The 14099-nt window shown below is 51.0% G+C and overlaps 1 protein-coding gene across 3 annotated transcripts in view; it reads right to left on the reverse strand.

Moving 5' to 3' along the window:
- Sez6 (seizure related 6 homolog) overlaps positions 1–14099 on the reverse strand; it is a 48242-nt gene that overhangs the window by 14313 nt on the left and 19830 nt on the right. For all 3 annotated transcript variants that reach the window (XM_029483331.2, XM_021176451.2, XM_085829792.1), the window contains exons 2-4: positions 11039–11698; positions 10229–10362; positions 2143–2338 (exon numbers count right to left, since the gene is read on the reverse strand). In XM_029483331.2, the coding sequence (XP_029339191.1) occupies positions 2143–2338; positions 10229–10362; positions 11039–11698 (990 nt within the window). The remainder of the gene's footprint in view (positions 1–2142; positions 2339–10228; positions 10363–11038; positions 11699–14099) is intronic.

The raw sequence follows: 14099 nt of genomic DNA on the forward strand, positions 1-14099 counted from the left end.
GTTCTTACCAATTATCCCCCTGTTAGCTCGTGCGCGTGGGGGGTGGGGGAGTGGGATGGGGGTGGGGGGTGGGGGTGTCTGAATTAAAGTTAACCTGTGCAAAGGATGGAACAGACTTTCAGCCCAGGGAAGGGGGTGGGCAAGAAGGAACCCTATGGGGAAGCTCCAGCTTCGCCTCGCATCCTGCAAGCCCTGTAATGCTGGTTTCCTTAGTGGAGGGCATGCTATGTACCTTTTTGCTTTACTCAAAAGGTAACTGACTTTGTAGTCTAGATGGTTTGGTCTTCCCAGTAGGAAAGAGAGGGTCAGGCAGCGACTGCAGAGTGAGGAGCAGAGAGGGAAGAGTGGAGTTTCTAGCCAGCATAGTAGCTGGGGCCTATAATCCTTACACTCAGGAGGCCCAGGCCCTAGTGCTCTGGTGAGTTTGAGGTCGGCCTGAGCTACGGTGTAAGATAAGGGCTGTGAGATGATTCATCAGTGAAGGTGTCGACTGCCAAGGCTGAGGACCCGAGATCAACCCCTGAACCTACATGGTAAAAAAAGAAAATGCTTCGTGCCAAGTTGTCCTGGGCCATTGTGTGTGTGTGTGTGTGTGTGTGTGTGTCTGTATGTCTATGTATTTGTGTGGAGAGTATGCCTTTGAAGTATTCGCTAAAGACTACAAATAATATGTGAAGATTGTAAAGACGCTGGCTTATTCTGAATTGTGGTGTGTAGATAGCCTGTCTTATTTTTGTACTTTTCTATAGTTTTAAATGCTTTAAAAATGAATAAGAGCCGGGCGTGGTGGCGCACGCCTTTAATCCCAGCACTCGGGAGGCAGAGGCAGGCGGATTTCTGAGTTCGAGGCCAGCCTGGTCTACAAAGTGAGTTCCAGGACAGCCAGGGCTACACAGAGAAACCCTGTCTCGAAAAACCAAAAAAAAAAAAAAAAAAAAGAATAAGAATTGTGGTGAAGTTGGACACTTGACTCTGTATTTATAGCAATATTACAGTAGATTAATTGCCAAACAAATATTTTTTCCTTAGGTTTTTTTTTTTTTTTGGTCTTTTTGTTATTTTGTCTTTTTTTTTTCCAGAGCTGAGGACCGAACCCTCTACCACTGAGCTAAATCCCCAGCCCCCAATCAAATATGCTTGCTTTTTTTTCTTTTTCTTTTTCTTTTTCTTTTTTTCTTTCTTTTTCTCTTTTCTTTTTTTTTTTTTTTTTTGAGACAGAGTCTCACTGCATAGACCTGGCTGGCTTGGAACTCACTGTGTAGACCATGTTGACCTCAAAGACATACAGATCTGCCTCCTCAGCCTCTGTGTGCCACTGTGCCCAGCATAAATGAATAAATAAATAAATAAATAAATAAACATTTTACAGAAAATATTTCTAAAATTTTACCAGTAATGAATGGATCAGTCTTAATTCTCAATATAACATGAAATTATCTTATTTATTAAAAGTGAAAAGGAGCCGGGCAGTGGTGGCGCACGCCTTTAATCCCAGCACTAGGGAGGCAGAGGCAGGTGGATTTCTGAGTTAAGGCCAGCCTGGTCTACAAAGTGAGTTCCAGGACAGCCAGGGCTACACAGAGAAACCCTGTCTCGAAAAAGAAAAAAATCCCAAAAAAAAAAAAAAAAAGGTAAAAAGGAGGGCCAGAGAGATGGCCAGATGTAAACGCACCTGCCACCAAGCCTGATGACCACAGGGTGGAAGGAGCTCTCCGGTTCCCACAAGTTGCCCTCACACAAAACAAATAAATGCACTAAATGCATAAAATTTTTAAAAAGTAAAACTTATTTTTTTTTAGCACTAGTATACTAAAAAATTAAATAAAAGGAAAAAAAAATCAGAGAAGCCAAATGACCTGTTCAAAGTCAAGACCTGTTCAGGTAGCAAGAAGCCCACCCACCTCCTCAGAGTGTGGCTCATTTTATCACGCCCTGCCCCTTTCCTGCGGCATCCCCAGTTGCCATGCGGGGCATGGGCTGGATCCCAGGTGGGCGAGCAAAGCCAGTCTGCTTCGCTAAAGACCTCCAGATGGTCATTGTCAAGTCCCTTCAGCTCCTCACTGACCCAGACTGTGAGGACATCAAAGCCAACCAGGAGAGCAGCCAGTCATGGCTGGCTCCTCTCTGTTGCTCAGACCTTACCTTGGTAGCGGAAATGGAAAGTGCCAGGCCCAGCGGGTAGTGGGAGGCTCTGGAACCTCAGGGCTGCTTGGTGGGTGGGGCTGCGGATAACCTGGCCCCTCAGCAGGAAGGACTGATTAGCCAAGGGCAGTGGATCGGGGCCCCCCAGGCCCTCCACGGTGATGGTCTCCCCTTCCTGAAGGCTGATGTTCTCTACCTGCATGTGGATGGGAGAGAACAGAGCGGTGCTATCAGGACTTCTTGTACCTGAGCCCTGCTGGCCCGTGACTCCAGCAGTGTCACACACTGTATAGCATACTACAGTCCCCAAACTAGGCACTTCACACAGGAAGAGCCCATCTTGCCTCCTTGTAAGTATGAGATGGGTTGGTTAGAGAATATTAAGCATGTTACCAAAGTTCACACGGAGATTATGAGCAGAACTCCCTGTCGGCTTTCTATGGTTTCCTTCTCTGGGGTCTGTTTTCTCATTTGTAGATTTGATGGTACGTGAGGGCCTAAATACCAGACCCACGTACCCAGCTTCCCCTGGACATTCCCGATATATGATGCACATCCCCCTCATGCCCAGCCTGCCTCACTATGAACCACGTCTTCCCCCAGCCAGCAGATCCCGGAGCTGCTGACAATAATCTCACTCACTACCTGGGCACCCATGCCTTGCCTCTCCCCTCATGCCCTGCATCCACTCGGTCATCTGGACTGCATCCGTTCCATCGCCTTCCTCGTGGCTGCTGCTTCCTTTCTCGTCACGATTATTGCTCACCTAGATCACCCAAGCGACCTCCTCAACAGCCTCCCCGCCTGGAGGCTTTAACCCACTCCTCCCTTCCCATCAATATTTTCTGAACTGAAGCCATCAATAGTCTCAGTCCCCGCCGCACATCACAGGGATTCTTGTTTAAATCACTCAGTATTTCTCCAGTGAGTCTGTAGCCTGTGGTTCTATTCCAGACTCTCTGACTGGTTCTGCAGGTCCTGGCAAACAAGATCCCTGCCGGCCCATCAGCTTGGCCTTGTCTTGTGTCATCATAAGTGCTCTGGTCATTTCTTTTGGTTGTCAGAGGCCCCTTTGCTACCATCCTGTTCCTGAGACCCTTAGACCCTGAGCATACTTCCCTTCAAAGGTCAGACAACAACGATTCTGACCACAGAGACGATGCTGTTGGCTGATAGAGCTCCAGATTGAGAGCCTAGAAACAGGGGCTCATCTCCACCCTGCGTTCCTAGGCAAGGACAGTGTTTAGGTTTCATTATATTTATTATTTTTTTAATAGAATCTCATTATTTGGCCCAGGCTAGTCTCAAATTTGTGATTCTCCTGCCTCAGCCTCTTGAGTGTTGGAATTACAGTATGCGCCATCATGCCCGGCAGAGCTTTGCTGCTCAAAATGTAGCCTCTACACCAGCAGCATCTACATCATATAGGGGCTCCTGGGGAAACCAGAACCAAGGTTGAAACATAGCTCAGTTGGTAGGGTGCTTGCTTAGCACACAAGCAGCTACATAAACAGTGGTGTATGCTCATAATCCCAGCACATGGGAGGTAAATACAGGTGCTCACGAGTTGCTAAGTAACCAAGGTCATCATACTTGGTTTAAGTTTAACACCCTCCTCCCTCACCCTGGCTCCCACACCACACACACACACACAAACTCACACACACACACACACACACAAAGAGAGAAGAAAAGAAAGGGGGTGACCCTTAGACCCCAAGTGAGACCCACAAACTCCTTCTCTGAAGTTTAGAGATACTTGAGCAATGGAGACAAATCTCTGAGCTCTAAGGTCTGTGGCTCCTTGCTCTGAGACTGTGCCTTCAAGAGTTAAGCATCTGCACGGGGTTAAGCGGTGCCCAGTGAGTCACCAAACCTTTCCCATTTTATCTTCAAGCACCCCAGCTGGCTCCTCCTCCTCCCTCTCCTGCTCACTGTTTCTGAGAGTGGCCTCTGTGCACATCCTAACCTTCCTACCCCCCCCCCTCCCCCCGACTCATTCTGCCCCAGGTCAGGCCTCTTCTCTCTCCCATTCAAACCTCCTCAGTGGCTTCAGGTTGCTCAGAGGACAAGGTTCAGACTCCCCACTCACAGCCAGTTCCAGTGGCTCCCCCAGCCTCAGTTCCTTGTTGTGCAGCCACAAAACATCCCCTCATTCCTGCCCCTCTGGATAGCAGCCCAAGAATGACTGCCCCGCCCCGTTTCCTACCTCTGTTCCCCACACCAAACCATCAATTCTCTCCTCTCCAGGCTTCTCATCAGACCACCTTCTCCTCATCTACCCACTGAAGCCTTGGATTGTAGACTGGTCTTAGCACAAGTCCCCTGAAGGCCTGTCCCTCACAAGAGCTGGCAAGCATGGCCTGAGCCCAGTCAGGTCCAAGGACACAAGTGCTGCTGGGTATAGAGGGGCTCCTCTGGTTGAGGCAGAGGAGAGGGGGTGGAGGAGGGGCAGCTGCCAGGAGAAGCTCCCATCCCTGCCAGGGAAGGAAGAATTGACGGGAAGGCTCAAAGAGAGACGCTAAGGGCAAAAGCACCCTTTCTGCCAGGAGCTCCCCGCCCAGGCACATTTGGGTGGCGGCTGCCTGACCATCTGCTGGGGACATCCCTCAGGGAATCCCTAGCAGGCGGAGGCTGGATGAGGTCCCTTCAAACTTGGAGATTGCATGATGCTAGAGTTGGGAAAACAAGCCTCACACACGTGGAATCTGTAATTATCGAGAGATGCCAGGCAGCATACGATTCTGCCTTAAGTGGTACTGACTGCAGGCAGCAGGGATTCTCAAGGGGAGAGCGGAGGGCTTGGCAGTTCCCAGATCAGCATGGTGCAGGTGGGTCTCTCAGAGTGCCTTGAGGAAGGGTGTAGGAGGAGGCAGGGGGTTGAAATCAAAGAAGCATTTTCTTCCTAGTTTCTTGTATCTCCAGCTTGACTTCTAACCTGTGCCTGATTATGTTCTGCTGGGATCAGAGGGTGGGTGCGACAGCAATAGAGCATCTTCAATGTGTCAAGGTGGCGAAGTCCTCCCAAATAGAAAGAGGCCCAGAGAGGCTAAGGAACTTTGATAAGGGCACACAGCTATTAAGAAGCAAAGTCTTGCCTTGCTGGAGGTGCAAGGCAGCTCCGCTCTCCTCCCAGTCTCCTGGGGAATATCACCTGCAGAAATAGACTTCAAGACATCTTTATTGCCAGGCTCACAGGCCCTAGGTTTAGCAGGGAGGTGGATTTTAGCTTGGCCTGCCCTGGCCTTTTCAAGATGTTGGGATTTGAGTTCCCATGAGCCATCCTTTTTCTTGGCAATCGGTAAAGCTTAGGAAATTGAGAGCTGAGATCTCCTGCACCCCCTCTTTGGGTCTAGAAAGGGGGTCTGGCTCCCAGCTTAGCCTGGGGATGAGAGCTATGGTCTCCCTGAGCAGTTCTGGGTTAGCTGTGCTAAGCTGGTCCTCTGGGTTTAGAGGACCCACTTGCAGGCTTGGTGCTGAAGCTGGAATGTAATCTGTCACTTGTTGGAGGGCCAGGCTGACAGGGGCCAGACAGGGCTGGGTGTTGGACAAGGGGGGGAGATGAAGTCTTGATGTAATTTGCGGGCATCTGAAGAGTCTGGGAGGCAGATTGAAATGTCAGCTCTGCTCATGAGGGCTGTCTTCCCACACCCCATCCAGTGACAGGAGGGGCCCTGGGAGCCAGGCAGCGGGAGAGAGAAGCAGAAAGAACTTGGAGGATAATTCCCACAGGACCCTGGGCTGTCCGGCACTGCCTTGCCTCTGGAAGACCAGGGGGGGATGCGCAAGTAGAAAACACGGCCATCCTGAGCAGGGCCTGGTTCTTCCTGGAGGGAGGGCTCAGACTGCCTTCTGTCAGCCTCCAGGTCACATGTCTATGACTGACATACACACATGCCAATGGCATGACTCTCCAAAGCAAGCAAGAGGATGCTACCTTGTTTTACCTTCATTTGCTCCAGGCATGGCCGTGGACAACAGGGTGAGCCTGTATGTCATCCCCCTTATGTTGACTGTCCGACATCTAGCAGAGGCCCCAGCTTGTAGCTACCAGGAAGTACGACTTGAGGGGCCATTGTCTACCTGAGCTTAGGAAAGAGTGTCCTGAATCAGAGGGAGTCAGTTATAGGGACTGATCTAGGTTAACCTTTATGGAGGAAGAAGCTGAGGTCCAGAGAAGATCAGGAGCTTAACCAGTCACTAAGAGCTGAGCTATAGGAGGTAGAAGCAGACTTTAGTTTCTTAAGGTCCAGTACTTGTTTATAAGACCTTATATGTCTGTGTGTATGTGTTGGGGGGTATAGTCTGTTTTAGGGACAGGATGAAGGACCTAAAACTATGGAATCATATTTCTCAGCTACTCTCAGTACCTCAGACAGGCCCTCCCAGAGCCCAGAACTACCACCCCCACCCCATCACACATTACTGATGCACTCATCAGGGCTGGTCCTGACCTGGCTCAGCAGGGTACGGTGTTCTGCCCATCAGACTGACAGCTGGCCTGAGAGAGCTTGTGCCAATGGGGCCACCTGGGTATGAGGGCAGGGGCAGTGGGCAGCTGTGCCCAGGCTCCAGATGGTACAGAGAGCAGCCAAGCCAAGAGGGAGGCTGGCAGCGAGAAGGATCTTAGAATGGCAAATGTAGTGAGAGGCAGCCATCAGGTCCAGAAAGGCCTGGAGTCCTCACGAGAGATGGGCTCATGAGAGGGAGGGCAGAGGACCCGTGTGGGTGTCACAGGGCTTATGTCCTGTCCTGAGGGGTTTCTCTGGATCTTTCAGGAAAGAGCCTGCCCCAGTACCAAATGCTCTGCTGGAGCAAACCAGACTCCTTGGACCATGGAGCGCCTGACCTGGCCTCCTCCTGGCTCAGACCCTCAGAAGACATGGAGAGCGTCAGTATCATGGAGAAATGGCAGGCACAGAGGGAAACATTATGGAGGCTTGTGGTGGTCCAAACTTAAAGATTGAGGCTTTTGGAGATTTTGATATTCCCAGACTGCACCTTAACCAAGACCAGAGTCAGGGGTGGATTAAGAGCTGCTTCAGCCTGGAGCCTGGCTGACCTGCTCAGGAGTGTGATTTGTGGACACAATACAATCCTCTCCCTGGCTCTTCACATCTCCCTTGCCCAGCTCCAATTCCCACATGCCCTGGTGATCCCGGTGAACCGGAGGTCCACACTGGGGTTGCCTGCAGGTGAGTTCCATTCCTGACCCTCGTCCCTGCCTCCTACACTACACTGCCTTCTCAAAACATCCCAGAGGACAAGTCCTCCAGGGGACAAGTCGGTCATATCTGCTCCTTCCAAGACCAGGAGGCAGCTGCTGGCCTGTCATCCCACATCTTCAGAATGAGTGTGTTGATCTCCAGGAAGCCCTTCCAGGTTGGGGGAGGCACCCAGATCCGGGAATTTCACAGTTCTTCCGTGCCCCAATCCCACCTGCGCTGAGCATCCTATGATCACTGCTTATAATTTCCATCCTCCTGGAACAGGGGCATCTGTGTCCTCAGTGCTCAGTACAGAACCTGGTACATGGTACTCAAATTCTGTTTGTGAAATAAACCTGCTAATCAAAGATCATTAGTGGATGATTAACTGAAGGATCTTGGGCAAATCCCTTTCCTTGTCTAGGCCTCAGTCTCCTCGGCTATGTAATGGGTATATGGGTCTATAGTATCAGTAATTCTATAGATTCCCAAGTGGCCTGTGTGCTGTATCCAGGAGAAGTAGGTCTGGGGGAGGCAGTCAGAAATACCCCCCCAACCGTATATCCTGTTGTTCCATCTTTTGCTCTTTCCTTAAAGTAGGTGGAGAGCTGGCTGTGGTCCCTCTGTGTCCCTACCCCGACCCCCAACCTCAGATTCTGTCTCAGACCACAGAGTCCTCAAGGACTCTGCTTCTGTGAAGATGAGGAGGGGGTGGACCAGCGCATGCCATGTTTCCTGATGGCAGTCCAGGGCTGTGGCTTTCATCTCAAGGTTGCCTGGTAACCACTTTTGCATTCTAATGTGAAAGTGTGTGAGTGCCAGATGCAGGGCTACCTGAGGGGTGGGCACCCAGGGCCTGGACGTCCACTAGGGCCAGAGTAGGGGCAGGCAGAGCGGTCATTACATCTTGTCTCATTATCTTGTACACCCCGGGGTGGGGGGACCAGGACTGGACCTGGCCTGGCATAAGATTTTAGTTGTGGTGGCAGAGTTGAAGGATGGGTAAAACCAGTCCGAGTTTGCAGTGGGGCAGTCAGCCTGGCATTGCCCCCCCATCTCCTTCCTCACACCTGCAGCTGGCACCTTCCACCCTGTGAGCCACAGCCGGTGCCACCTCTCATTTGGTGATGATTTTACATTAATTACCTTAATTAAGCAGTGCTGAGTGCTAATGGCTTGAGAGGGGGGTGGTTGTTCCTAATTGCCCTTCCAGTCAGCTTGGAATGAGGGGCCTGGAGCTTGACAGAAGAGGAATAAGCAGTTGCAGAAGAAAGAGGGGAGGCCAATATGGGCAGGAGAGCCCTTACCTCCCTCCCTAGCTGGTTGGGAGACCCGAACCTGACTGCCCCAGAGGGGCAAACAGGAGGTGCCCTTTAGGGACACATGCAGCTGGCTGCCTGAGCTGGGACAAGTGGGAAGCAGGCCCAGAGTTGGTGAGCTGGGAGCTTGGTGATGCTTTCCAGACTTGCGGATCTCCCCTCCTGGGGCTTTCTGCTTCCCTGCCTGCTTCCCTTAGAGAGGTGAAACGCTTTGCTTTCCACTCACAGTAGTCTCTAAGGCAGGGGTCAAATGTCTGTGGCTCCCCCGCCACGCCCCTGTGGATCCCTGTTCTAAGAGGCCCTCTAGCATCACACATTGTATCCAGGAAAGTGGACGGCTGGAAACAAGGAGGATGGCCAGGGCTAAGATGGTAGGTGATGGTTCAAGACTTCGAGGACAAGCTGAGAAGGCCCAGGGACACTGACATCAGTGCTGGGCCTCAGTCCATCCAGGGGAAGGAAGGGACTGCTATGTGCATGTGGGGCTTGTGGGAGAAAGAAGCTATATAATCCATTCCATCACTTGCAAACTGTTCAAAACAAAGAGGGAGCTGAGCTGGCCACGAGGCAGAGAAGTAGCAGGACTACCCAGATGCAGAGCCAGAGCCCCCTGGGGCAGGGCGGGAGACAGGAAGGAGCATTACCTTCTCATCTTAGAGAAGTGACGGCTGGGTGGGCAAGGGAGGATGACAGGGAGCGTGTGCCATGGCTACTAAATCACCAGGAGGGATGAGCGGGTGCCAGAGGGCCAACACACACAGTGGTTGCGGTGACGGAGGAAGAGAAGCAGGGGAGTATGAGAGTTTTGGGGGGCAGTCACAGTGATAGAGTTTGTGGGTGAGCTGGTTGGACTAAGAGAAAAGGACCAGGGGACCCCCCTGCTGCTCAGGGGAACGATCCACGCTGTATCATGGTGACCTTCTTCTGGGTTTCTGACTTGGATATAATGGATGACAAGTAGGTTTGGGGCAACAAAAGCTAAATTTGTGGAGGCTGAAAGCCTTACTGATGTTCTACTCAGGCCTGGGGCTTTCAGCAGCTTTTGAATCCCAAAGGGAAGGATAAGCTGCCCCAGAGACGAGGGACAGATCTGACCACGGTGTGTCCATGTCAATCTTCCTGCATCCCAGGACCCAGCACTCGCTACAGGAGAGGACATGTTTGGGGAGGGATGAAGAGAGGAACAGGTACACATGGCTGAAGTGCCATAGCGTCTTCACAGGTGATCCTGTGTCGTTTCCACTCCCACACAGTTTCAGAGGCAGAACCCACATCCGTCCCATCCTCTGCCCACCCAGGGCTGAACCCCTCTTTAAACTCTCTCCTACTCCACTTACCAAGCCCCAAGGAAGAGGCTGAATGAACACACTGCTCTTCCTTGAAGCCCTCCCAGCTATTGCTGGTAGTGCATAAGGCAGAATCCAGCCGTGCTTATTGGTCTATCTTCCAAGCCCTAGGCAACCCCCACCCAACCGGTACCCTAAGCACTTCCACCTCTCCCTGTGTAGACCCCTTTCTAGGAAAGGATAATTTTCCTCTTGATGGATTCTGCTTACTCACCTTGATCTCTACTCCATATCCAGGGTAGACAGAGATATAGTAGAAACAGTCCAGGCCAACATCAGAGGGTGAGCTGGGGGCCGTGGGGGAATCCAGAGAGCCCTCTGGGCCTGAGAAATTCCAGCTACAGGGGCCTGGGAGGCAGGAGGAGACATGAGGCTAAGACCAGCTCTGGTGGGATAGATGAAGATTCAGCTATAGCTGAAATAAGCTCTCTCTCTCTGTGTGTGCATGCGTGTTGAATCTGACCTTTAGGAATGTTTATTTGTTGAAAAAAATGGGACCACCTTAGGGCTACCATGCAACCCTATTTCATTTCTCACAATGGTTCAGTTGGGGTGTGTGTGTGTGTGTGTGTGTGTGTGAGATGAGTGTTTTGCCTGCATGGATGTATGTGCACTACCTTTGTGCCTGGTGTCCACTGAGGCCAGAAGAGGGCATTAGATCCACTGGATCTAGAGTTACAGATGGCTGTTAGTGGCCATGCCAGTGCTAGGAACCCAGCTTCCCTGCAAGAACAGCAAGTATTCTTAACTGCTAAGCCATCTCCCCAGCCCCAGGGTTTCTGATCACTACTTTGTACTTGAGGCTCAGAGAGGCTGACTAAGACCCCGAGGGCTGTGTTACAGTTGGAAGAATCAGAACTTGAACTTGGGGTTATCTGGTTCCAATCCACACGCTTTAGACAGGCTGACCCTTGGTTGTAAAAGGTCCGGCAGGTTGGTGTAGTGTCAGAAAACAGAGGCATTTAGGGATGGTGGTGTGCCCTCCTCCCTCACTTTCAGCCCTGCCAGCCAGCAGGTAGCTGACCTGGTGGCTGAACTGTGGTGACAGTAGTGGTAATGATGGTGGTGGTGGTCTCTTCGTCATCCCCTGAAGCTGTGGAGGTGGCAATGGTTCCCTCGACACCAAGCCCTGTGGTCTTAGACATGACCTCTGGAACCCAAGGTCTGCCCATGTCTCCAGGACCCTCCTGAGTTGGAGTCCATGCTTGGCTAGGGGGTGTAGTACTGGGTCTGTCCTCTGGGAGCAGTGTGGGCACCGCCATACTCGGCCCTGGAGGAAGGGGGGATGTGATAGAAAGCTCAGGGGGTTCGGACTCTAGGTTCCAAGGTTTCTCCCTGGAGTGGGGCTGGGTGGGTGCTGCAGCCACGGCTGGAGTCGGACTGGTAAAGACGGGGCGGTTGTCCTGGTTGGTGAGGCGGGGGAGGGGGCTTGGAGTAAAGTGTGTAGGTGAGTCCGGCTGGAAGGGCAGTGCGGGCCGCGGCGCTTCCTCTCTTTCTAGCCCCTCTTGAAGAAATTCTTCCAGAAGTGGGTGGTGGTTGAGCAGCTTGAGGGTAGGGGCTGTGGTGACGAAGTGGACGCCTCGGTCTGACTGCTCAGGTGTAGGGGCTGCGGTCAGCTCCCCATCCATTTCCCTGATGCCCGTGGCTTGACCTTCCCCCGTGATCGGAGCCTCTGAGGAGAGTCCTGAAATAAGAATGAATGATCAGAGGCTCTCCTGCTACGCCACAGTGAACAGCATCCCACCCAGCGCAGGCAGGAGGAGATCCATCTTGCTTTTGACAGAGAGCCTTGGAGAGTGTGCTCATTGTTGAGAATCATGGCGCTATAAAATTTTAGAGCTGGAAGCAAGGTGACATCACATACTTCAAAGATGGCACATGAGCTATCCTTTCTCCTCCAGCAACCAAGACAGACATTACAAATCGATCATTGCACTATTTCCTGCTGTTTCCAGAATCAGCTTCAGAGTCCTTCTCAGCACAGAATGTAAGGAAGCCGTGACACGACAAATACATATTTGCCGTTTCTAATGCACCTCAAAGGCCTTATTATACTAATGAGGAGATGGGTCACGAAAGCAAGTGCAAAGGCTGGGGCTACAGTAACTCAGCTTGGAGAATGCTTGCCTAACAAGCACGAGGTGCTGGGTTCTATTCCGGCTCTGTGTAAACTAAGCACCTGTGACCTCGCTAGCAAGCATGAAGTGCTGTCAATTCCAGCGCTGTATAAACTAAGAACCCCAGAAGAAAGATTAGAAACTCAAGGTCAGCTTCAACTACATAGTGAGTTTGAGGCCAGAAATGCATGGGGCCCTGTCTCTAAAGAAAAGGAAGAGAAGAAGAAAGAAAGAAAAAAAAAAAAAAAAAAAGCCAGGTGCAGTTGCACCTTTGGATCCAGCGTGCGGGAGGCAAAAGGTTTTGGGTAAACCTGATCTACATGAGTAGGATATCCAGGGCTACATAGAGACCCCTTTTTAAGAGAAAAGATTAAAGAAGAAAGAAAGAAAGAAAGAAAGAAAGAAAGAAAGAAAGAAAGAAAGAAGTGCCCTGTTCAGAGTCTAATACCTTGTGTAACTGGAAGAGACAAGGGTTTTAACAAGAGTAATGTCTCTCACAACAGTGACTTTTCTGGCTGAAATTACAAGACATTCAAATTCATGTCCTGTTCCCAGTGAAACTGCTGGTCATTAGTTTCAAGAAACATATCACATATTTGGAATTTTATTTTAGATTTTCTCATGCTTGGCTTCTTCGCTCAGTCCCCATGAAATCCCTGCTCACTACCCTCTCCAAGAATGATTTCTCTCCTCTTTTTCCCTGATTTCCTGGACTTTGCTATGTAGACCAGGCTGCCCCCTTACTCACAGAGATCCGCCTGCCTCTGCCTCGTAGGCGCTGGCTGGGCTGAAGGGCATATGTCACCTGACTTTCCTGACTTTTTTTTTTTTTTTTCGTTTTTTTCGAGACAGGGTTTCTCTGTATAGCCCTGGCTGTCCTGGCACTCACTTTGTAGACCAGGCTGGCCTCGAACTCAGAAATCCGCCTGCCTCTGCCTCCCAAGTGCTGGGATTAAAGGCGTGCGCCACCACGCCCGGCTTCCTGACTTTTATGGTCTTTCTAGAGCAGTAGAGTCAGGGAAGCCCAAGTTCTGAAGCAGGTAAGGCTTCAGATGCATTCGGGTCCATTTCTCTGCGGTCCAAGTGCCTACATCCTTTAAACCTTAGTTTTCTTGTCTGTAAAATGGAGCTTCAGTCTTATCTCCTTTTCCCATTTGGCCTGTCTCGTTACCTTCCCCCTTTCTTTATTCTGAGACACAGTCTCACTTCCCAGGCTTCAGACCTGTGGTCTGAAGCTCACAATTCCCCACCTCCTGAATGCTGGGATAATAGGCGTACACCCACACATGACCATGCCTTCTTCCTTTAGCTTTCTTAGGCTACTACATGGGGAATTAAATGGGGCGTGGGGGGGGGAGATAGAATGGGCTGCCACCCACCCATTCACAGCATATGTCCCTGATCAATTTTGATAATTTCTTGCTAAAGTCGCATGAGGCACGAGAATCCTTCTCAACAGTTATCCAGGCAGCCATTGCCAACCAGTCAGGCTACAGAAAATGGAACTTATTTCCTGTCTCTTGTCAGCAGTATAGATTGCTCTGCTATTGATTATGTTCACTCCTTTAACCACGTCACTGAAGAGATGACTCACCTTCTGCTTGTGGCCCACTAGACTCCCTAGATCCTTAACTGCCAAGGAAAGGCCAGTAGATTCTGGCTCCATATCCAGTTCATACAGAATCCTGTCAACTCTGAGAAGGCTTAGGTGAGGGGGACATTCCTCATCTCTACAGCTCTCAAAATGGCTGCTGTGAGGATCTAGAAAGAAAGCCTACCTGGGGTGAGACAGCAGAGTTTGCAAGGAGGCCGGTTCCACTACACGTCTGCTGCTGGGGCTGTCTTTCCACAGGCTCACACCCACCCCATGGATTGGCAGACACAAAGAGGAGGCAGATGGGCTACATTCTGCTCAGGAGACCATCACAGCTCTGATGTGTCAGACAAATGGGAGGAGGGAGGAAATTG

Source organism: Mus caroli, unplaced genomic scaffold (assembly GCF_978045245.1).
Source record: "Mus caroli unplaced genomic scaffold, Mus_caroli_1 scaffold_13, whole genome shotgun sequence".
NCBI classification, from domain to species: Eukaryota; Metazoa; Chordata; class Mammalia; order Rodentia; family Muridae; genus Mus; species Mus caroli.